We start from the raw sequence: 23,635 nt of genomic DNA, 5'->3' as shown, positions 1-23,635 counted from the left end.
TTCAGACCTTATTGTCTTTGAATCTTAAGTTTTACATTTATCAGCAACGTTTTATTATTATTATTATTATTTATTTATTTTTATTATTACTAAAGATAGTGGATATTTCAGTCTGTATATTGTATTATTGATGTGTGTGGAGTAAGTGTTGTATGTTTTTATGATTGGTGTTTTCTAGTTGTGATAGCTGAGAGTCTGTGGACAGCTGTTGCTGATAGACTGATGCTTTGATGTGGCATTATGAGGCCCGGCTAAAGGCTAGTGAGGATAAAGGAGTGAGACATGGTGGGCAGAGAGGTTTAACTGTATTTCTGAGAAAACCAAGCTGATTCCAGACAGTTGTTGTTGTTACGGTTTGTTTTTCTACTGTAGTGCATCGAAATCAGGATTAATGTAGGCTATGCAACGGATACATCAACTGTTACTTCAAAGACTTTTTAACCCGCTAAAGAGCGCTTAACATTTTCTGTGGGTGCCCTCTAAAGATACATTTACATTTTCTGTGACTTATTAAGTTGTGTAACCATGTCTGCCTTTCAAAATGTTTGTATAGCTTTTCCTAAAGCTTATCATTGAATCTGCACTGTTTAGACTTGAAAGTCTGTTTAAAAGATCATCATTCAAAGATATTCAGTGATGTGCTTAACATTTAACATTTTGGATTTTCCAGGTGTATTCAGTTCACATTAATTGCTAAAACACATTTAACAAGACTTATAAATCACTTTTTGTCTGCATTAGATCAATATTGCAGTACGCTTTTTTGTTTTTCTTTTTTAAGAAGAGCTCCATGAAGAAGTATGTTATGTTTAAAACAATATTTTAAAAGGACCTTGTTGAAGTTTAGGGAAGTGTATTGAAAAATGCTCTTGGGCCCACAGAGATCACATGAATTGTTTTTGCGCATCCCTGCTATCTTTTGTCTAACTGTGTATCTCTCACACAGTAATAAACAGCTGTGTCGTCAGTCTTCAGGCTTTTCACCTCTAAATACAGCATGTTTTTGCTGGTGTCTTTAGTGATGGAGAACTGGCCCTGTAGAGACTGAGCAAAAACAGTGCTAGTGCCACCATCAATACGCCCAATCCACTCCAGTCCTTTCCCTGGTCTCTGACGAATCCAGTGCAACCAGTAATAAGTCATTGAGATTCCAGACACGGAGCAGGACAGAGTCACTGAGTCTCCAGGCTTTTTCACCACAGAATCTGAGGAGGTCAAAGACTGACCACTAACAGCTGAAAAACATGGAAAATTAGAGCAAGATAATTAGAACAGTAAAATTACAGTAATAATCTACAACAAATGGGAGTTTCTCACATTAAATAATCATCAGTAGGAGTATCATCTCTATTAACACACTAAAACAGTTTTAGGTTCAACTGCAGCTGTTTTAGTCACTGGACACATACTAAATGAACATTCAGTTCATAAGACTTTCATGAGTCTGGGAGACGTTGACCCTTCCCACAAAATAATTTGCATCTTTGCAGGTTTGCAGCCCTGTAGTTTAACGCATTTTTATATGCATAAAAACATGTTTTCATAAGAATGTTTTTGTATGCATAAAAATATTTGTATAACATTGATATTTGTTTGTTAGTTTTGGATGTAAGGAGCTTCAAGAACTGGTTGTCATTGGATTTGCCTGTCATTGTAGGCTTGTTTTATATTTTGGAGCTGAGTTATATTTGCACTTAGTGCATCGTGGTGAATGTTTTTTTTTTTTTTTTTTTTGAACTGTGTTTTTATTAAACTTGTTATAGATATAACAATATACACATACCATTTACTTGAAACATTAATATATATTTAAAAAAAAGAAATAAGTAAATAAATAAACAAGTAATGGTTAAGTAACCTTACAGAATGTAACAGGCAATGGGAAAATAAATGTTTAAGGCCCCCGACAACATTTCAAAGACCAAGCAAATATGTTTCGATTAGTGCCCAAGTCTGTTGGAAAATGTCCGATTTCAGCTGTAAGTCCGCTGTCATTTTCTCAAATATATATATCTGATTCAGTCTCTGTGTCCATTCTGTCAAAGTAGGTTGGCACACCTTCATCCAGTTCACAGTTATTATCTTCCTCGCTGCCATTAATAATATATGTAGAACAAATAGGTGAGACTTACTAAACTGATCAGGGGGGAAACCATCAAGCAGAAAAAATACTGGGTGCATTGGTATATCATATCCTAAAACTTTGCCAATCTCCCTTTTAACCTTTAAAATTTAGCGACCACTAATGGAACTCTGAAGAACCTCATTTTGATCTTCCAGTCAAACTCCTTCCGTATTTGACTGTTTATACCCTTGTGACAGCTGGCACATATATTTGTCCACATCTCGTCCTCTATTATAGTATTTAACTCTAGTTCCCAATTTCTTTTGGTATGGAATGAGTCATCAGATTTATCTTGCATTAGTTTTCTGTATGAATGGGCTCATGATTTTTAGTAGGCAAACCATGTTCAATAATATCAGTAAAATATTTTTCTACATTTGTTGGAGATCTTTTAATTATATCCCATTGTTTATGGCTTGTGATATAGTGTCATAGTTGTAAATATCTAAAGAAATCATTAGATTTCAGTATAAACCTATTAGATAATTGAGAAAAAGATCTTATGGTCTCCCCATCAAAAAGTTGATTAATTATTTTTAAACTTAAATTTATCTTTATTGTTGTGATGTATTGTTCTTTGTCGTACATGTATTTGTATAACTGGGCTGCCTATCTTGGCCAGGACACTCCTGGAAAAGAGATTTTTAATCTCAGTGAGGTTCTCTACTGGTTAAATAAAGGCAAAAAAACAAACAAAAAAACATTCTTTTCCAATCTGCTAAAGACACTATCTGATACAGAAGGAAGAAAATATGGGTTATCTTTAATGGGTATTGCACGTGATAAGGCTATCGCTCCTCTGAATGTTTTTTGTACTGTGGACCAGATTTTTAGTGTGTTTTATCTATATATTTGTTTTCTTCACTCCCTTTTGTGCTTGCAAATCCATGAATGGCAGAACTTTCAGAGACACTCCAGGAAGTGAATTATCTTCGATACTAACCCATTCTGCCTCCTTATCAACACCAAGCCAAGCAGTGATAGCCCTAAGCTGAGCAGCCCAATAATAGTATCTAAGATTAGGAAGGTTCAACCCCCCACCCTGTCTTTATCTGACATAAGCATTTTTTTCTTATTCTTGGTCTTTTATTTTGCCAAACAAACTTTGAAATCAATTTTTCTAATTTATTAAATGCTGAGACCGGAACCCAAACTGGAAGGGATTGAAATAGGAAGAGAACTCTCGGCAATATGTTAATTTTCACGGTTTCTATCCTACCAAACATAGAGAGAGGTAGTACTTCCCATCTAGCCAAGTCTTTTTTTATCATTTCAAAAAGCTGTGTGTAGTTAGCCGTGTATAAACGTGATGCCTCGTGGTGAATGTTAAGTTGAATATTTGAATTATTTAAAAACTTTTTTTTTTTTTTAAATGTTTAACCGTGACAATATCTATACAAAAGTTTACATTTATGCATTAGGTTGATGCATTTATCCAAAGCAACATACACTATATTGCATTCAAGGTATACACATTTTAACAGTTAACACAAAACAAACTACCTTGGCATTGCTAGCGCCATGTGCTACTGTTTAAGCTACAGCAAGAGTTGATGAAGTTATGTGGTACAAAAGTTATTAGAAAAAAAGATTCCAGTCCATTATTAAAAATAATTCAACCTATTATTAATATAAGAGAATGTATGGTACATTTGCAAGTATTTTAGATTTGTAAGTATGATTTGAAATAAAGAATCATTTTAATAGCGACATTTTTTTTTTTTACTTTAGACCTTATATCACTTCAGAGGATCTTCTCCTTGTTCAGCTTGCGTAACTTGGATGTCCACCCCATTTCTCATGATGAGTTTTTGAACAGCTGCTTGTATTAGTGCTTTCACGGTGTTTCTGTTGCACAGTAATACACTGCAGTGTCTTCAGTCTTCAGCTGATTCATATGCAGATAGAGATTAGAGCTGTCCTTAGATGCTGTGAATCTGCCCTGCACTGACTGAGCTGAGCTCTTAGACGAATCTGAATAATAATAAATAATCCATTCCAGTCCTTTTCCAGGTGCCTGACGGATCCAGTACATGTAAGTGCCACTAACAGAAAACCCACTGCAGGCACAGGTCAGTTTGTAGGAAGCACCTGGAGACAACTACTGACTGTTCAGACTGTGTGAGCACAACCTGACAGTCAATACCTGCAGATAAACAACATTTAAAATAGAATTATGAATATGTATTTATTTACACTTAGAACACAGTTTGTTTTGTTCGGGGAATTTACTTACAAGACACAGCAGCCAGCAACAGCAAGAGAAATGAAGTGAACATGGTTTATATGAAGGCTGAACTGGTGGTGAGTCCTCCACTCAACAGTGTAGCTGCTTAAATATGAAACAGACATCAGTTCATTTGCATTGAAACCATGACTTAGTGAAATCAGTGAAATCATTGGAGTTTTAGTACACTGAGGTTCATTTCATGGACAATAGTACCACCTATTGATACGAAAATAATATTGTACAAAAATATACTCTGAAAAAAATGATACTAAGTTTTTTTAAGGTAAGTAGCAGTCAATTTATTTTAGCATCACTTAAAAAATGAAAACATGTTGAAAGTTAGTCAGATAAATTTGTTTATTTAAATGTAGCTAAAATAATTGATTGCAACAACTTACCTTTAAAAATTTAGTAAATTCAATGAATCATTACATACACTGGGAAAAAAATTACTCTAATAAATTTTTTAAGGTAAGTGGTTGCAATCAATTTTTTTTTGCACAGCGCTAGTCATTTCAGTCACTGTGGCTCTCTTGCACAATAATACACAGCAGTGTCTTCATTCTTCACATTATTCATCTGCAGATACACCTGCTTCCTACTGTTGTCTCTGGAGATGGTGAACCATCCTTGGACAGAATGAGAGTAATATATAGACTGGGGTTTATATCTGAGCAATGCCAGCCATTCCAGCTCTTTTCCAGTCTTCTGTCTGATCCAAGCCATCCAGTTAGCCATACAAGAGGCAGTACATGTCAGTTTATGGCATGGATAGCGGAACGTACCAAAAGAAGGGGGGGCCGAGGGGGGGGGGGCATTCGCACACTAGCACAATGAATTAGAAGCAGCATTATAATGCATTTTAAATGTACCAAATCCTTGTTATTGTACTAAATAAAGTGTGTGAGATTGTACATTTTACAACCTAGTCTACATTTTAATATTAGAAACAGTTAGTAATCGAAGCCAGATATTAGCCTATTTATTAAGACTCTGGATAATTGATTTTTAGAATAGAGATCACAGTTCTCCCAAGATTCTGAAGCAAAACATTAGACAAATACAAAATAATATGTAGGCTAATTCACTTAAGTTTCTTACAAAATGTTTTATTTAAATTAGTGTAAAATGTTATAAATGAGTCAATTAAAATAAAAATATGTAAAAATTATTTGAAATAGATGAACTTGTTTCGTTTTTGAACGAATCTCTTGATTGAATGATAGACATCAGATACATTTTAACAGTCACTGTTAGCTTCCTTCTGGCATAATGTAACATTCAACCTGGTCTCATAAAAATACGTACCTCTGCGCACTTTTTGTGCGACACCATTTTACGTACCTTGCTGCACGTTTCGCCGCAGTTTCAAATAGAAATGTCCACTGAGTGGCGCTAAAACACAGGTTCAATATGTGAACACTGGCATGTTTTTATTACGTAGATATTGGTCCTTATTGCTGTTTTATTATTACGTTGCTGCAGATATTTATTGCGGCGTTTCAGAATTCAAATATCCGGGGACTGTCGCTAAAGGTTATGCTCTATCGTGTTGGAAATATGCCCTACACCAAATCCAACCCTAAACCTACCTGATAGTGTTAACAAATGCAAAACTGATATAAAAACGTATTAGCTGATACAACTGTGCCATTTGAACTTCCTTTTACGCAGATTTTAACTGCTTTGTCGAACCGTATACAAATGTCAAAATGACCTTGCAGTGATAGAATCACCATAAAGATGAAATACCAAAAGCTTTGCGACTCCATTGTCAACATGTTTGCTAGATATAAATGCCGAACATTAGATATTATTTGACCGGACAGTGAACAGTTCAGCTGAATTTGTGTGTTATATAGAGCTCAATTAGCACATTTGCATAGGCTGCTTTCTCTGTCCTTGTATAATATGATCTCTTAGAGTAATGTGGCTGATCATGTGACGAGGAGGAGTTACTCAGATGATTCTGCTAAAGGCAAAGATAACAATGAAGATGATGTCTGGAATAGCTCATTGTGGACGCAAATTTTGCCCTGATTTCTTTTCTTCCGGTAATTATAATGATCTCGGTACACTGGTTTTTGATTATTTGTCAGAACTTATAAGTCAGTGAAGTAATTGTCTGATAATTGTGTTAAATCTTCAGAAACAGGACGTTTGATATTTAAGTAAGTGACTCCCTCTTGTGGTGTGCTGCTGCTAAAATACTCTATATTATCTGTATAATATAAAATATTAGCATAGTGATGCATTTCTACAGTTTGATACAGTTTAAATGTCAATATAATAGTTCTATTTATTGCTAAAAAAACTTAGGCGCAAATTGTACAGTAAACTGTGTACAGTTAGAACACTTTTTACATTACCACACAAAAACTAACTCTTGTATTTTTTGTCATGTTGTATTTATTTTATTAGTTCACTAAAGGAATAATGATCATTAATACCCATAAATAGTTTATTTTTCCACAATTTGTAAAGTCTAGAAGTGTTTTACTATTTCACTATTCACTCAGTCAGGAAGACACTCATTCATTCACATACTCAATAATCAACTTACTTATATTCAATTGCTAATTATGCTGTCAGATGCAGTTATGGCCTCCATCAGTTTATCTCCAATAAGCTTTGACAGCATCTCACATAACAGGTTCATTGTTGATACAGTGTGTTTTATCTGTACCCCACTGACCACTATGTACATTTCTTTAAATTACAACAAAGGTCAACATGTTATGAAATATGGCAAGATCACAAATGTCAAAGTTCCATTTTATGGTCAGAAAATAAGCTATTCAGCACTATAGGGAGATGGTGAAGTTCTTGTCCCTAAAATAGACTTTGTTCAATATCCTCAGATTAGAGAACTGTACATCATTTAAATTTTCCACAATTGAAGAGGACATTACTATGCATAAATTAAAAATCATGGGTCAGGTGTGATGCACACAAGCTATTTAACATTTTTAAATTGTCATCCGTAACAGAGAATAATAATGTAAAATATCATAACATTACGGCCACTTTACTATTGTGTATTAATATGTCTGAATGTGATCTTGAACATGAAGCAGGTCATTCATTGTGTGTTCATAACTGTGTTGATGAGCTGCAGATCTGTTTTTGTCAGTTTTCACACTGAACTGATCCACTGTGTCTGTCTTTGCACAGTAATACACAGCTGTGTCTTCAGTCTGCAGGCTGCTGATGTCTAAGTACAGCTCATTTCGGCCCGTGTCTCTGGAAATAGTGAAGCGACTCTTGAAGGAATTCCCAGAGTCTATTGATCCACTGCCCCATATGATCCCGATCCACTCCATGGCTTTTCCAGGAGGCTGCCTGATCCAAGCTGTGCCATAGTCTGTGAGGGCATATCCAGAGATCTGACAGGACAACCTCACCGACTGACCAGGAGCTTTAGTCTGTGCAGGAGACGAGCTCAGTGAGATGCCAGAAACATCTGTAAAAGAGAATAGGATTCAGGATTCAGGATTCAAGATGGCGGCTTGTTGGTAGACATGTGCACTGGTCTGTCTTTAATTGTTTTAATTGTTTGATCTGAAGTGCTTTTATCCAAGTATTTTCATTGCATATATTAAGTGTTTTTACGTAATTTTTATTGCTGCATTTGGTCAGAAAGCGTTTTCAAAGAGAAGAAAAATAATGCCTATTCTCATTTATTTAATTTTTTTGTGCTGCTATACGATCCTTCGGATCCCTGGGACTGGCGTGTCTTTTGGTGGCGTGGATGATATTGCCAATAACAACGAGAGCAATCATGAGATATCTGTGCTTTGTCATCAGCCACAGCGACCAGATCTGTATGCTGGAACTGCATCGGGATTGCTTGGGAATCAAGGCCCGACGCTCCGGCTATTCTGGAGAGATATGTCTCGTGGATTGCTGTTCTCTCCTGGAGAGGCTTCGCGTGGACTGCGCTGCCTGTGGACTCGTGGGAAGGGGAGATTGTCGGCCTGTGCGATGCCTGCTTGTGGCGCGGATTCGGCTGAGGGCTCAAAGAGGAGATCATGGTTGGTTTTCATTTTGCTTTTTTATCGGGTAATGTTCACCCTCACCCGGGCCCAGCGTTAACCCAACTTCAAACCCCGATGAACTTAAATCTTCAAATGGATTACGGTTCCTCCATTTAAATGTGCGTAGCCTGATAAATAAAATGGATTCTTTAAGAATTTGGGCAGATACGACTGATGCAGACATAATAGTCTTCACTGAGACATGGTTAAAAGCATCTGTCACAAATGATATGATTAACATTAATGCCTATAATGTCTTTAGATCTGATCGTGCAACAAAAGGAGGGGGAGTCGCAATGTGAAGTCTAATTTAAATTGTTCCTGCATACAGTCATTCAGTAAAGTAAATTGCTTGGAATTGCTGGTACATTTGGTTTCTGGCTCTGACATTATTGTGGCTGGATGTTATCGCCCGCCTTCATCATCTTCAAGTGAAGCATACACTTTACTTGCAGAATCTTTTCATGATTTGATCAAATATGAATTGATTTTACTTGGCGATTTGAATTGGGATTGGTTATCGTCGCTCTCCGACTCTTTTAAGGAAGTTTGTGACTCTCTCCGCTTGGTACAGCTGATCAACTCAACTCGGATCAATCAAAAGGATTTGGACAAATCAACTTTATTGGATTTAATTTTAACTAACGTTCCTCACAGGTATTCTGCATCTGGAGTTTTTTGTAATGATATTAGTGATCACTGTGCAGTTGTCTGCGTGAGAAACTGTAAAACTCCTAGATTTTTAACGCGATTTATTTATAAGAGAAACTTCAAGCATTTTAATGAACAAGCTTTTTTACGTGATATTTATTTCAGTGATTTTGGTGTTGTTTCATGTATACCAGATGCTAATTTGGCCTGGGACTATTTTAGATCAACATTCTTATCCATATGTGATAAACATACTCCAGTTAAACGATTTAGGATAAGTGGTAAAGATAATCCATGGTTTAATGATACCGTTTCTACTTTTATTAAACAGAGGAATGTTGCATGGGCTAAGGAAATCAAATAATTCTTCTGATTGGATTTCTTATAGAGCATTACGAAATAAGTGCACAAAGTTAATTAAAAGTGCAAAGTGCGATTATTATTTGTCTATGATAAATGAAAATCAAAATAATCCTGTAAATTTTTGGAAATTGGTTAAAGCCCTATTCGGACGGGACTAGTTTTACAGGGGGTCGTTAGAGAAATGTGTGTTTCACAGACGTACTTGGTGATTTCAATCCCGTCCGAATCTGCCACGTCTGTGTTTTTCTCACACAACCTCTGTAATAATTCCAGAGCAAATTACCTACTGTTTTTCAGCAAACTCAGTGATCCTCTGAGAAAACTAATCCCGTCCGAATGCGATGTCTGTGATTGCCGGTGAGATTTTTCTTCACAAAGCGTTTCCTTGTGTGTTTTGGCCAACGTGAATTACCGTAGACGCTCTTACCGCGCTCATGTTTGATATATTTGCCTCCCGGCAAGGAAAAAATAAGTAAATAAATTATAAACAATAATAAAATCAAGAGTCAGAACCATTCAGACTGGCTATTGTAATATCTGCGTCAGGTAAAATTACTCGCGTTCATTTCTGCACTCAATTACATAATGTTTTAATTACATGCACCTTTATGAAAATTAAACACAGGTTTATTACAAATAAATAACTAAAGTAAAACTAAAGCAACCACACATGGTTCTGCTATACTAGCCATATAGCTTCACCATGGTATTTGTAGTAAAACTGTTATACTAATGGTAATCAATCCGAATGACTATAACGTTATTGGACAGAATGCATCTGGAACCAAAATAGGAGCACAACTTGACTACTGTCAAGCAACAAACATAACTACACTAACGTACCTTCAACTAACGTTAAAACGAGACCTCAAATGTAAAAATCATAAACATTAGGCCTAACGGTCCCAGGGCTCGCAAAATCGCTAGCCCGATGTCCCGGGGCTATTGTGTTTTCCAGTCGGGCTACCAAAATGTATCACTGCCTGCACGACGGGCTGCTTAAATACAGATCTCCCGCGGGTCTTTAAAAACTCTTAAAGTGAGTTGTATGAAAATTAAGGCCATAACAAGTTTTAAATACGTTAAATGGTATAAGAAATGTCTTAATTATAATTTCAAGAGGTCTTACAGTTGGGGACGGAAAGACAAGAGTCGCGCGATACAGCAGGATTAAACTTCAAAAGGCAATGATGTCATTGAATAAATAATGAAGTCAAAACGCGGCGCGGATGTCTTTATGTGAATGTATCTGAAGGGAACCGATCGTCCTCAGAAAGAGTCTTTGGCATTTTAATTTAATTGTACCTATAATTCCTGATAAAGTAGCTTTTATGAGCGCGGAGCTGCTTTGTGTACAGCGTTTCCGGGGAAACCGCAGTATTTCAGCGCTCCTAAAGCGCCACCTCGTGGCAGAGAATGAATCTGCATTTCCAATAAGCCTTTCTTGCTGTTTATGCTCAGATCAATGCAAATATCAACTCATGTTTTTACGCAGCAAACACAGAGTTGTAAATGAGAAATAAGTTGATGTGCCTTCTAAAAATCTAAACAATTAAGACAATAATATTTATACGTTTTAAATTAACATAATTTATATGCTCGATTGATCCCTTTTCATAAAAACGGTCTATAGCCTGAAACGCTGTTGTATAAGATTTTAGTTTTTGTGAAAACCTGTATCTGAACTGTAAATCATGTAATTTTATGGCTCAAAACTGTATGTTACCATAGACATTGTCTAACCCCGCTCATTCTGTGTTCATTTTACTTGTGCAGCTCTTAAAATGGGTCATAAATTGCCTTAAATGTATTTAAAAATTCTGCAGATACCCTGTAAATAGTGAAATAAAATTCCTTCCTTCATATTTGTTGATATTTGTGTATTGAAAATATTTTTGATTGACATTTAAACTCCTATCTGATTTTCTATATTTTAAAAATAAATTAATAAATAATAATAATAAAATAGTAATTTTTTTATTCGGGCTAGTTAAATTAATTTTCGGGCTACCAAAATCTGAAGAGTACCTGCCCAAAGAGCTACCAGGGATTTTGAAATTTTGCGAGCCCTGGGTCCGAGTCCAAGTTTAAAAACACACACAATCAAATTAGGCTTAATAACAACACTAACAACGACGGTCAAAACAAAGTTACAAATGCCAGAAACCAATATCGTTCAGAAAATATGCATTTTACCTGTTTATTTTTGATCCACATCCATGAACGATTGCTGAGTGTCGAGTGATTCCCGCCGCGCCGCTGCTCCACTGTGCCGTCTAGAGGAGAGGTGTCCTTCCGCCGCGCGGGATTTCCTCTAGTTCCAATATTTAAAATATTCATAGTTATCATAAATGTCCGTTTATTTTAACAAAGAATGTATAATTATATGATAAAATAAGTAATTCTTAAGGAAGGATGTGACTCATTTGGGACCAGATATCACCGTTGACCGTTTTTTTTATTCCTGTAAAAATACTATTTAAAAATTATAAAATTACTATATATATATATATATATATATATATATATATATATATATTTTTTTTTTTTTTTTTTACAGTGTACAGTTTCTAGCTCAGCAGGGAAGTTTTTCTTGATTTATGCTTGCATGATTTATGCTTTTTCCCAGATGAATGTCATTGCACTCATTAAAATAAAGGTACTTCCCTTTCGAGGGAACTTCGAACTGCGTCCTCTAGGGGTCGCTATGGGGAACGCCGTCAGCGTGACCCGTGTCTGAAGCATATATACAAAAACACCACATGTTGGCGGCGACAGCCTATGACGTCACTACCGCACGACCACAGTATAAAGGCGCCGGAAAATACGTCATTCTCTTCTTTCTTCAGTGACTGTTTTGTTTGAAGCGTGTATTCTACAGGTAAGAAACGATTTTCTACTATGGCGAGCACTAGCAAGGCGTTTAAGAGATGTGTGCATCCGTGTCCTCGTTATTTGACACCTGATGACACACACGTTCTTTGCGGACGTTCTTTTGTTTGGGCGAGGAGCACGCACGCGATGTCATTGAGGGGGCAATCTGCGTGCACTGTGAGCTTTTTTCTATGAGAAAGCTCCGCTCTCGTCTGTCTCTCTTTTCGAGGAAGGAGGGACAGCCGTCTGCTTCCCGCGGCTCAAGACCCACTGCTGCTGAGGCACGGAGGAGGATGGGCTCGTGGGGCTCGCAGGCGGAGCTGGCTCGTGAGTTAGAGAGGGGGCTTTCCTTCTCGCGCTCGTCGGCCGCGAACGAGAGTGAGTCGCTGGATGACGATGATGCGATCTCTCTGACATCATCTGATCCAGCGGCTAGTGCTCTGCTGGGTTATGCCCAGGAAGAGCAGGAGATGTCTGAGGGCGAAGAAGTTGAGACTGAGCCCTCTCAATCCTCCTGCCCTGCGTATGACGAACTGTTGGAGGTTATGGAACGTGCCACGGCGAGGCTTGACTTGCCGTGGAAGCGGGCCAAGATGGTGGGGCCGCGGGGTCGTCTCGATGAGCGTTATCTTTCTGGCCATAGCCCCCCAGCTCGAGTGAGCCTTCCATTTCTTCCTGATCTCCATGCGGAGGTTGAGAGGGAATGGAAAAAGCCGTTTTCCTTTCGCATTCATAGGTTTCAGCATACCAGTTATGCTAACATTGAGGGGATGCGTGAAAATGGCTATGAGGGGATGCCCCCTGTGGAAGAGACGCTGGCCAGCTATCTCTCTGTGGGCGAGACATCCTCTCTCAAGGCTCCCTCCTTGCCATCTAAGCCCCTTCAGGAAACATCTCGCTTAAATGGCAGGGCATACGCAGCAGCAGGTCAGGCTGTCGCTTCGTTGCACACGATGGCGGTGCTTCAGGCTTACCAGGCTGATCTGCTGAAGGACCTGGATAAGGGTCAGGGCTTGTCACCTGATGAAGTAGCTGAGCTGCGCCGCACCACGGATTTGGCTCTCTGTGCCACTAAGCAGGCCGCCACTGCTATGGGCAGGTCTATGGCGGCCATGGTGGTAACGGAGAGACATCTGTGGGTGAATCTGGCAGATGTTGGGAAGAAAGAGAAGGGCTTTCTTCTCGATGCTCCAGTCTCGCCTTCTGAGCTTTTCGGTACCTCCGTCGAGGCGGTGGTCGAGAAGTTTAGGAGGCGAGGCGCTCAGCGGCCTTCAAAACCTTCATTCCAAGAAGGTCCAGGTCTGAGCCCGAACAACGCAGGGGTCCTGGCCCATCTCCATCTGGGGATCAGAGATGGGCACAGAAGGCTAGTGTCGCGACTCGTGCCCCTCCCCCGCCTGCGGGTAGGGCTAGAGGGAGGCACGGGTCAAAGAGAGGTAGGCAAGACCTGAGGGAGGTGATCCAGACGAAGCGTTCTCAATGCTCTCGTCCGGACCAGAGTAAAAATTGAAACATCTACTCCCTTTCCTCGGGGGGCCTGTCATCTGCCCTTATCTTCCCCTCTCTAATTCCCCTGCAACCACCGTTTTTATTCCACCTGACCGAGGTTGGGTGGGGACCAAGATATAAACCTGCGCTTTAAAATCATTGCAGTCTCTATGCTGGACTTATGATGTTTTGGTGAAGTTCTATGTTTCATAGAAACTACCTTACTGATGGTCCGGACCCGACTCTTCGGATTTCGCCTGCGGGACTGATCCTCATGCGCAGGAACCATGGATGGGTGAGTACGATCCACTTCTACTGTTTACTGGTATTCATGTGTTCCACACTGGCAACACTGCGGTTCCAGGACCTGCGGGTCTTTTTACTTCAGTTTCTTTGGTTTGAGAAGGTGCATGGCTATCTGAGGATATCTATGTACTAGCTTAGGGACTGCTCCCCTTCTGAGGGTTTTTAAGTAGCAATCTCCCTGAGCCCTTGCCTAAAGTGTGCGTCTCCCCTGCTAGGGTTTAAGTACGAGCTGGCATTGCTCCCCTCACCATTGAGGGTCACCTATGAGCATGCTGCTCCCATCTGAGCGTCTGAGATTCCTCTCATGCTGAGAGTTGAGTTCTCCACTCTCCAGAGCTATGTTGTTGGTCGAGCTAGCATCGCTCCCCTCACCATTGAGGGTCACCTATGAGCATGCCGCTCCCATCTGAGCGTCTGAGATTCCTCTCATGCTGAGAGTTGGGTTCTCCGCTCTCCAGAGCTCTGTCATCTGCAGCCCCAGATTGTTAGGTCTCTCTATGCCTCCCTGTTGCTCTCCTTGTTGGTAGAGTTGGCATTGCTCCCCTCATCTTAGAGGGTCACCTATGAGCATGCCGCTCCCTTCTGAGCGTCTGAGTTCCCTCTCATGCTGAGAGTTGGGTTCTCCGCTCCCCTAGAGCTCTGTGTCCCATATGCTCTCCTTGTGGGTCGAGCTGGCGTTGCTCCCCTCACCATGAGGGTCACCTATGAGCATGCCGCTCCCTTCTGAGCGTCTGAGTTCCCTCTCATGCTGAGTTGGGTTCTCCGCTCTCCAGAGCTATGTTGTTGGTCGAGCTAGCATTGCTCCCCTCACCTTAGAGGGTCACCTATGAGCATGCTGCTCCCTTCTGAGCGTCTGAGTTCCCTCTCATGCTGAGTTGGGTTCTCCGCTCTCCAGAGCTATGTTTTTGGTCGAGCTAGCATTGCTCCCCTCACTTTAGAGGGTCACCTATGAGCATGCCGCTCCCTTCTGAGCGTCTGAGTTCCCTCTCATGCTGAGTTGGGTTCTCCGCTCTCCAGAGCTATGTTGTTGGTCGAGCTAGCATTGCTCCCCTCACCTTAGAGGGTCACCTATGAGCATGCAGCTCCCTTCTGAGCGTCTGAGTTCCCTCTCATGCTGAGTTGGGTTCTCCGCTCTCCAGAGCTATGTTGTTGGTCGAGCTAGCATTGCTCCCCTCACCTTAGAGGGTCACCTATGAGCATGCCGCTCCCTTCTGAGCGTCTGAGTTCCCTCTCATGCTGAGTTGGGTTCTCCGCCTCCAGAGCTATGTTGTTGGTCGAGCTAGCATTGCTCCCCTCACCTTAGAGGGTCACCTATGAGCATGCAGCTCCCTTCTGAGCGTTTGAGTTCCCTCTCATGCCGAGTTGGGTTCTCCGCTCTCCAGAGCTATGTTGTTGGTCGAGCTAGCATTGCTCCCCTCACCTTAGAGGGTCACCTATGAGCATGCAGCTCCCTTCTGAGCTTCTGAGTTCCCTCTCATGATGAGTTTGGTTCTCCGCTCTCCATAGCTATGTTGTTGGTCGAGCTAGCATTGCTCCCCTCACCTTAGAGGGTCACCTATGAGCATGCCGCTCCCTTCTGAGCGTCTGAGTTCCCTCTCATGCTGAGTTGGGTTCTCCGCTCTCCAGAGCTATGTTGTTGGTCGAGCTAGCATTGCTCCCCTCACCTTAGAGGGTCACCTGAGCATGCTGCTCCCTTCTGAGCTTCTGAGTTCCCTCTCATGATGAGAGTTGGGTTCTCTGCTCCCCTAGAGCTCTGTGTCCCATATGCTCTCCTTGTGGGTCGAGCTGGCATTGCTCCCCTCACCAAGAGGGTCACCTATGAGCATGCCACTCCCTTCTGAGCGTCTGAGTTCCCTCTCATGCTAAGAGTTGGGTTCTCCGCTCTCCAGAGCTATGTTGTTGGTCGAGCTAGCATTGCTCCCCTCACCTTAGAGGGTCACCTATGAGCATGCTGCTCCCTTCTGAGCGTCCGAGTTCCCTCTCATGAGGAGAGTTGGGTTCTCCGCTCCGCTAGAGCTCTGTGTCCCATATGCTCTCCTTGTGGGTCGAGCTAGCATTGCTCCCCTCACCTTAGAGGGTCACCTATGAGCATGCCGCTCCCTTCTGAGCGTCTGAGTTCCCTCTCATGATGAGAGTTGGGTTCTCCGCTCTCCAGAACGGTGTTTCAAATCCATGTTATGGTAAGTGCGCATGCTAGTCTCTGTGCACTTTCTGAAAGCCACGTTGTGGTAAGATCGCACACCAAGTGTTTTGCGATCTTTCTAAAATCCTGTATGGTATGGGTTACGCGCTGCGGCTTCGTGCCCTTTCTTTGAGTCGGTCAGGTCCCGGTTTTCACCTTGGGCCCCACTCTACCTATGTATCCCCAGTGATACTGACTTGAACAGGGTGTTGCTATCAAGGATCTGTTGAGACAATTCCTTCGGCAAGCTCATGCAGAGCAAGCAGTAGCCTACTATCCTAGGCACTTGGTCGTATCCCCTTAAAGGAATCTTTATTTTCTGATTCCAAGCCTTTGAGCTCTACCCTGGGTCCAGGAGGTCTGGCCCCTAACAGGTAAGTTCTGGGGTATGCAGCTCAGGTTTTTGGCCGAAGGGGATAATGTCACTGACAGCCGTCGAACCGTCCCAGGGGCAACTCCCTTAGCCGGGTAGAGTTGATACTTAGTGCTCGCATTTTTGTGCTGGCTTGCATTCCCCTCAGCATGGTGGCGTGAGTATTCCGTTCCCCATAGCGACCCCTAGAGGACGCAGTTCGAAGTTCCCTCGAAGGGAACGTCTCAGGTTACATATGTAACCATGGTTCCCTGAGTGAGGAACGAGACACCGCGTCCTCTAGGCTCGGTGCCATGCTTCGGACGCAAGCTTCAGACGAAGAAGTGAATGACGTATTTTCCCGGCGCCCCTTTATACTGTGGTCGTGCCGGTAGTGACATCATAGGCTGTCGCCGGCCAACATGTGTTTTTGTATATATGCTTCAGACACGGGTCACGCTGACGGCGTTCCCCATAGCGACCCCTAGAGGACGCAGTGTCTCGTTCCCTACTCAGGGAACCATGGTTACATATGTAACCTGAGACGTTCACAATGCCATAGAAGAACCATTTTTTTTTCTAAAAATAAAGAACCTTTAACATCCGAAGAACCTTTCTGTTTAACAAAATGTTGTTTGTGGTGAAAGAAGGTTCTTCAGATTATAAAAAGGTTGGAAAGAGATGGTTCTATAAAGAACCTTTGACTGAATTGTTCTTTGTGGAACCAAAAATGGTTCTTCTATTGCTGTGAAGAACCTTTTAAGCACCTTATTTTTAAGAGTGTAGTATCAGTGTTATGCTTATTTTGTGGGGTAAGGATTACAAGATGTTCAGCTTGCGTAACTCAAATATGTCCACCCCATTTCCCATGATGAGTTTCTGAACAGCTGCCTGTATTTGTGTTTTCACAGTGTGTCTCTTGCACAGTAATACACCGCAGTGTCTTCAGTCTTCAGCTGATTCATATGCAGATAGAGATTAGAGCTGTCCTTAGATGCTGTGAATCTGCCCTGCACTGACTGAGCTGAGCTCTTATAAGAATCTGAATGATAATAAATAATCCATTCAAGTCCTTTTCCAGGTGCCTGACGGGTCCAGTACATGTTAGTGCCACTAACAGAAAACCCACTGCAGGCACAGGTCAGTTTGTAGGAAGCACCTGGAGCCACAACTTCTGACTGTTCAGACTGTGTGAGCACAACCTGACAGTCAATACCTGTGGATAAACACAACATTTTAAACAGAATCATGAATATGTATTTATTTACACTTTTACTTTTTTTTGTTGAGGGAATTTACTTACAAGACACAGCGGCCAGCAACAGCAAGAGACGTGAAGTGAACATGGTTTATATGAAGGCTGAACTGGTGGTGAGTCCTCCACTCCACGGTGTAGCTGTTTAAATATGAAACGGACATCAGTTCATTTGCATTGAAACTTTCAATTAGCAAAATCAGTGGAGTCAGTGGAGCTTGAGACTATTGAGGTTCATTTCATGGTCAATAGTACCACCTATTGATATGGAAATAATATTGTACTTGAATGAATAAATGTGATTATTTTTCACAGCAGGCATGTGTGTATACCCCTCAGTTCCATCAAACAGATAGTGTTTTGTTTGTGGGAAAGTGGGTAAAGGACTTTGTAGAGCTTTAATGGGTTGTAGAATAGTAAACAGATCAGCACTTTTCCAATATCAGGTTGTTGTTGTCGATGCACTTCTTGCGAAACCAAGCTGATTCCAGACAGTTGTTGCTGTTATGTTTTGTTTTTCTAGTAGTGCCACAAAATCAGGATTACTATATGCAACGGATATGTCGACTGTTACTTCAGTGACTTTTTATTTTAGCTTTTCTTTATTAAACTTACAAATTCACTTTTTGCATACCATAAAAGTGATTTCACTATAATTACATCGATCAGCAGTAAGCATGTGAGGTCAACATCATGTCAACATCACACTCTACTTGTAAGGGCTACGCTACGTCTATTTTTTCCATGCTAGCAATAAGCATGTTGAAAATAATGCACTATAAGCATGTTTGCCAACACAATCTCAAAGTAGCCTTTTATAAAGAAAATCAAGGACTGAATTACTCGCCCACTGCTTTAAAACATTCATCTTTTGTTGGGTATGATTCAAGTTCAACGCATAATGGAAGACACACAGACACTTTATATTTAGTAAGTCTTTTTTTAAAAAACAAGAGTGGTCTAGAGTGGTCTAGAGTGGTCCAGGGGGTGGTTAGGTCCAGATTTCTTTTCAGTTGCTGATGGTGTATGCTGTAAAAAAGAAAAAGAAAAAAAATATCCATCTATGTCACACCCATATACTATTATCAGCAAAAATGTAGATTAGTCACGGAACAACTGACACAAATGAGATCGGTGGAGACATTAGTAAACTGATTTGATTTATTAATTTATTTACAATTTTTTTTTTTTTTTTTTTTATGTATTAAAATAAATAGGGATGTCCTGATCAGGTTTTTTGTGTCCCCAATTGTTTGGTGCACAATTCAAGTACATTAAAGTTATTAAAATCAATCCAATGTATACAGAGTTGTGCAGAGAGTGCAAGTAGGCTAATAGATGCATGTATATATAATATAATATAATAATAATAATAATAATAGTAATTTCTTACATTTATATAGCACTTTTCTAGGCACTCAAAGCGCTTTACATTGGGAGGGAGGGAGTGGTCTCCTCATCCACCACCAGTGTACAGCATCCACCTGGATGATGCGACGGCAGCCATAGTGCGCCAGAACACCCACCACACACCAGCTTACTGGTGGAGAGGAGACAGAGTGAAGAAACCAATCAGCAGATATGGGGATTGTTAGGAGGCCATGATGGTCAGAGGCCAATGGGTGAATTCGGCCAGGATGCCGAGGTCACACCTCTACTCTTTTCGAAAGACATACTGGGATTTTTAATGACCAAAGAGAGTCAGGACCTCGGTTTAACATCACATCCGAAGGACAGCGCTTTTTACAGTATAGTGTCCCCATCACCATACTGGGGGGCTAGGACACACACAGACCACAGGGTGAGCACCCCCTGCTGGCCTCACTAGCACCTCTTCCAGCAGCAACCTAGTTTTCCCAGGAGGTCTCCCATCCAGGTACTGACCAGACTCAGCCCTGCTTAGCTTCAGTGAGTAACCAGTCTTGGGCTACAGGGTGACATGGCTGCCGATGTAATATAGTACAATCTCTCTCTATGCACACAATATATAAATAATTATATGCATATTTATTTTTGAGCTGAAAAAAGTTAATTAGTCTAATATATTAAAATCTTTATTAGTAAAATTAATAAAATATTTCAGTCATTTTTCTTTACATATTTATTGACATAATATTATATTAGTAATATATTGATTTTTTATTAACTTCAAAATGATAATTTGTCGATTCGTCACTACAGGCATTCCACTAGCACTGTTACCTGCTACCTGTGCCGGGAATGTTAATTGTACTGATCAGTTTTCAAGTGGAAATGCAGCTGGAACTGTTTAATCAGATGTCAGGAAAGCATATGCAGTTTAACTTGCTGCTTGTTATTTTCAGATTTTGTACAGTACTGTAGTTGTATTTGTCACTGTGGTTTTCTTACACAATAAATAATATACAGCAGTGTCTTCATTCTTCAAATTATTCATCTGCAGATACATCTGTTTCTTGCTGTTGTCTCTGGAGATGGTGAAGCGACCCTGAACAGACTGAGAGTAGTATATACCACCACCACCACCAAAGATGTATGCCACCCACTCCAGACCTCCTCCTGCAGTCTGTCTGATCCAAGCTAAGTGTGGGTCACTACTAAATCCAGAGACTGTACAGGTGAGTCTGTGAGATCCTCCAGGTTTAATGACCACTGACTCAGACTCAGTCAGTGTTTGACACCAACAGACTGAAAAACAAACAGTTCAACATTAACATTTACAACAGAACACATGAATAAGTCTGATTATCAACAGGTTTTTAGGAGTCCTTCTTGCATTCTGTGAGAGCAAACATGAAGATAAAACCCAGTTTAGTATATCCATTGTTATGTTATGAAAAGTGGAAGCTGATGCATCAAAGTCACAAAAAAGTTTTGTGTCTGGAGATGAATAGAGTGGGGGCTTTTTGAAGAAGACAAATAAAAGTAGGTTTGCATAGGGTGCCCTCTAAAGGTACATTTAAATTTGCTGTGACTTACTAAACTCTGTAACCATGTCTGCCTTTCAAAATGTGTGTATAGCTTTTCCTAAAGCTTATCATTGAATCTGCACTGTTTAGACTTGAAAGTATGTTTAAAAGATCATCATTCAAAGATATTCAGTGATGTGCTTCTTACATTAAATAATCATCAGTAGGAGTATCATCTCTATTAACACACTAAAACAGTTTTAGGTTCAACTGCAGCTGTTTTAGTCACTGGACACATACTAAATGAACATTCAGTTTATAAGACTTTCATGAGTCTGGGAGACGTTGACCCTTCCCACAAAATAATTTGCATCTTTGCAGGTTTGCAGACCTGTAGTTTAACGCAGTAATCTGAATATTTTATATGCATAAAAACATTTTTTTATAAGAATGTTACACTGCATTGGTATTTGTGTATTGGTTTTGGATGTAAGGAGCTTCAAGAACTGTTTGTCATTGGATTTGTCTGTCATTGTAGGCTTGTGTTATATTTGGAGCTGAGTTATATTGGCACTTGGTGCATCATGGTGAATGTTAAGTTGAAGATTTGAATTATTTAAAAATCTATTTATTTATTTTAATAGCCTTACCTTGACAATATTTACACAAAATTTTACATTTATGCAATTGGTTGATGCATTTATCCAAAGCGACATACGCTATATTGCATTCAAGGCACGCATTTGATCAGTTCTTGCTTTGCATGGGAAGCAAACTACCTTGGCATTGCTAGCGCCATGTGCTACTGTTTAAGCTACAGGAAGAGTTGATGTTATGTGGTGAAGGAGTGTATGCCGAGCTGCCATATCCTTCATATTGATATTAATTATATTATTACATTATTTCTTGTTTGACTATTAATCAAGTTATGGCAAGAGTGAAATGTGTAACCTTATGTGCGCTTATGAGATATTAAAGAATCCTGCTTTATGCTGTACTTCTACTCTCTAAGATGAAGACTTCATAGTGTGTGTGTAACGAAGGCAAGGCGGCCTTGAAGTTCTGATAAGTGCTCTGTGTGTATGTGTGTGTGCTGGTAGCTCTCTCTCTGTGTGTTAGAAGACTGTCTCTGTCAGCTGCCGCCATCCTGACCAAAAATAGGTGTCCGGAAGACACCTGTCTTGTATGATCCCTGATCGCTGACGTCTGCCCAATCTGATGGAGATATCTTTGAAGCGTTTATGTCCATATGTGGAGATTGTCTAAGTTTATCTAGGTTTTAGAACCTATCAGAATTTTGATGACTTATGCATTGACGCAATTAGCAACCTCTGTTAGGGTATAATTGCTGGTGTTTTTGAATTGTACGCAGAGCGGCCTACGAACTCGATTGCGAGTCTTAAAGCTGACTTCTGCTGATGAAACTGCAAACTATCTTCCTCAGTAAGTGTTCTTCATTTTTATCGAATCTTTGACTTCTGGTCTTCATTCAACACACCTGGTCCGAGGGTCTTTACTGTAAATTCCCCTACAGTACAAAAGTTATTATAAAAAAAGAATGCAGTCCATTATTAATATAAGAGAATGTAGGCTATAAACCGAACAGATTCACTTCATACTGAGAAATACTGTGGAAAATAGATCAGTCAGTATAGATTTACAAGTACGATACATTTGCAAGTATTTTAAATTTGTTAATTTTGTAATTTTAATAGCAACATTTTTTACTTTAAACAGGACTTTAGACCTTATATCACTTCTCCTTGCTCAGCTTGCGTAACTGGGATGTCCGCCCCATTTCTCATGATGTGTTTTTGAACAGCTGCTTGTATTAGTGCTTTCACGGTGTTTCTGTTGCACAGTAATACACTGCAGTGTCTTCAGTCTTCATCTGATTCATATTCAGATAAAAATTTGAGCTGTCCTTAGATGCTGTGAATCTGCCCTGCACTGACTGAGCTGAGCTCTTATCAGAATCTGAATAATAATAAATAATCCATTCAAGTCCTTTTCCAGGTGCCTGACGGATCCAGTACATGTTAGTGCTACTAACAGTAAACCCACTGCAGGCACAGGTCAGTTTGTAGGAAGCACCTGGAGCCACAACTACTGACTGTTCAGACTGTGTGAGCACAACCTGACAGTCAATACCTGCAGATAAACAACATTTAAAATAGAATTATGAATACGTATTTATTTACACTAAGAAAACAGTTTGTTTTGTTCGGAATTTACTTACAAGACACAGCAGCCAGCAACAGCAAGAGAAATGAAGTGAACATGGTTTATATGAAGGCTGAACTGGTGGTGAGTCCTCCACTCAACAGTGTAGCTGTTTAAATATGAAACGGACATCAGTTAATTTGCATTGAAACCTTGAATTAGCAAAATCAGTCACTGGAGTTTTAGTCCAGTGAGGTTTATTTCATGCACAATAGTACCACCTACTGAGATGGAAATAATATTGAACATTCAGAACATTTAGAAGTGTTTTTTTGTTTGTTTGTTTTTTACACCGCTGGCACAAGAATGCAGCTATATCTGAGTTTGTCCACATGTTATGGTGAAATTGGGTACAGCACTGTATTTTAGTCATGGGAAGAGTCCTATTGCAGCTGTGTCTTTAGTCTCTGCAATGTTATTTTGTTAAGACAGACCCTAGAGACCTATTGGCTTGTTTTGTTTTTTTTATGTTACAAACATTACCAAACAACAGAATTATTATTGTTGTATAATTATAATAATATAATTATTGTTGAATTAGTATTCAAATATTATAATCTCTAGAAATGCTCTTATATGTAGCTACTGTCTTGGCAGGTTTTGTACACAGTGCTATTCATTTCAGTCACTGTGTCTCTCTTGCACAATAATATACAGCAGT

The 23,635-nt window shown here is 40.1% G+C and overlaps 1 long non-coding RNA gene, 1 pseudogene and 2 gene segments (V, D, J or C); 1 reads left to right on the top strand and 3 right to left on the bottom strand.

Moving 5' to 3' along the window:
* Positions 1 to 912: 912 nt before the first annotated feature.
* On the bottom strand, positions 913 to 3,072 carry LOC131535241 (immunoglobulin heavy variable 3-74-like). The segment is given in 2 exon segments: positions 913 to 1,235; positions 3,069 to 3,072. Coding segments are annotated over 2 exon segments (327 nt in total).
* An 836-nt stretch (positions 3,073 to 3,908) lies between these two features.
* Positions 3,909 to 4,404, bottom strand: LOC131536982 (immunoglobulin heavy variable 3-66-like; annotated as a pseudogene).
* A 13,075-nt stretch (positions 4,405 to 17,479) lies between these two features.
* LOC131536981 (Ig heavy chain V region-like) lies at positions 17,480 to 17,954 on the bottom strand. The segment is given in 2 exon segments: positions 17,480 to 17,824; positions 17,912 to 17,954. Coding segments are annotated over 2 exon segments (354 nt in total).
* Positions 17,661 to 22,536, top strand: LOC131536991 (uncharacterized). The gene is made up of 4 exons (XR_009270154.1): positions 17,661 to 17,748; positions 17,899 to 17,979; positions 20,286 to 20,460; positions 22,124 to 22,536. It is a non-coding gene; the product is annotated as an uncharacterized LOC131536991 (long non-coding RNA).
* The last annotated feature ends 1,099 nt before the right edge of the window (positions 22,537 to 23,635 follow it).

This window comes from Onychostoma macrolepis, chromosome 03, assembly GCF_012432095.1.
Source record: "Onychostoma macrolepis isolate SWU-2019 chromosome 03, ASM1243209v1, whole genome shotgun sequence".
NCBI classification, from domain to species: domain Eukaryota; kingdom Metazoa; phylum Chordata; class Actinopteri; order Cypriniformes; family Cyprinidae; genus Onychostoma; species Onychostoma macrolepis.
Note: the sequence above shows the minus strand (reverse complement) of the source record. Positions and strands in the feature narration are given on the sequence as shown.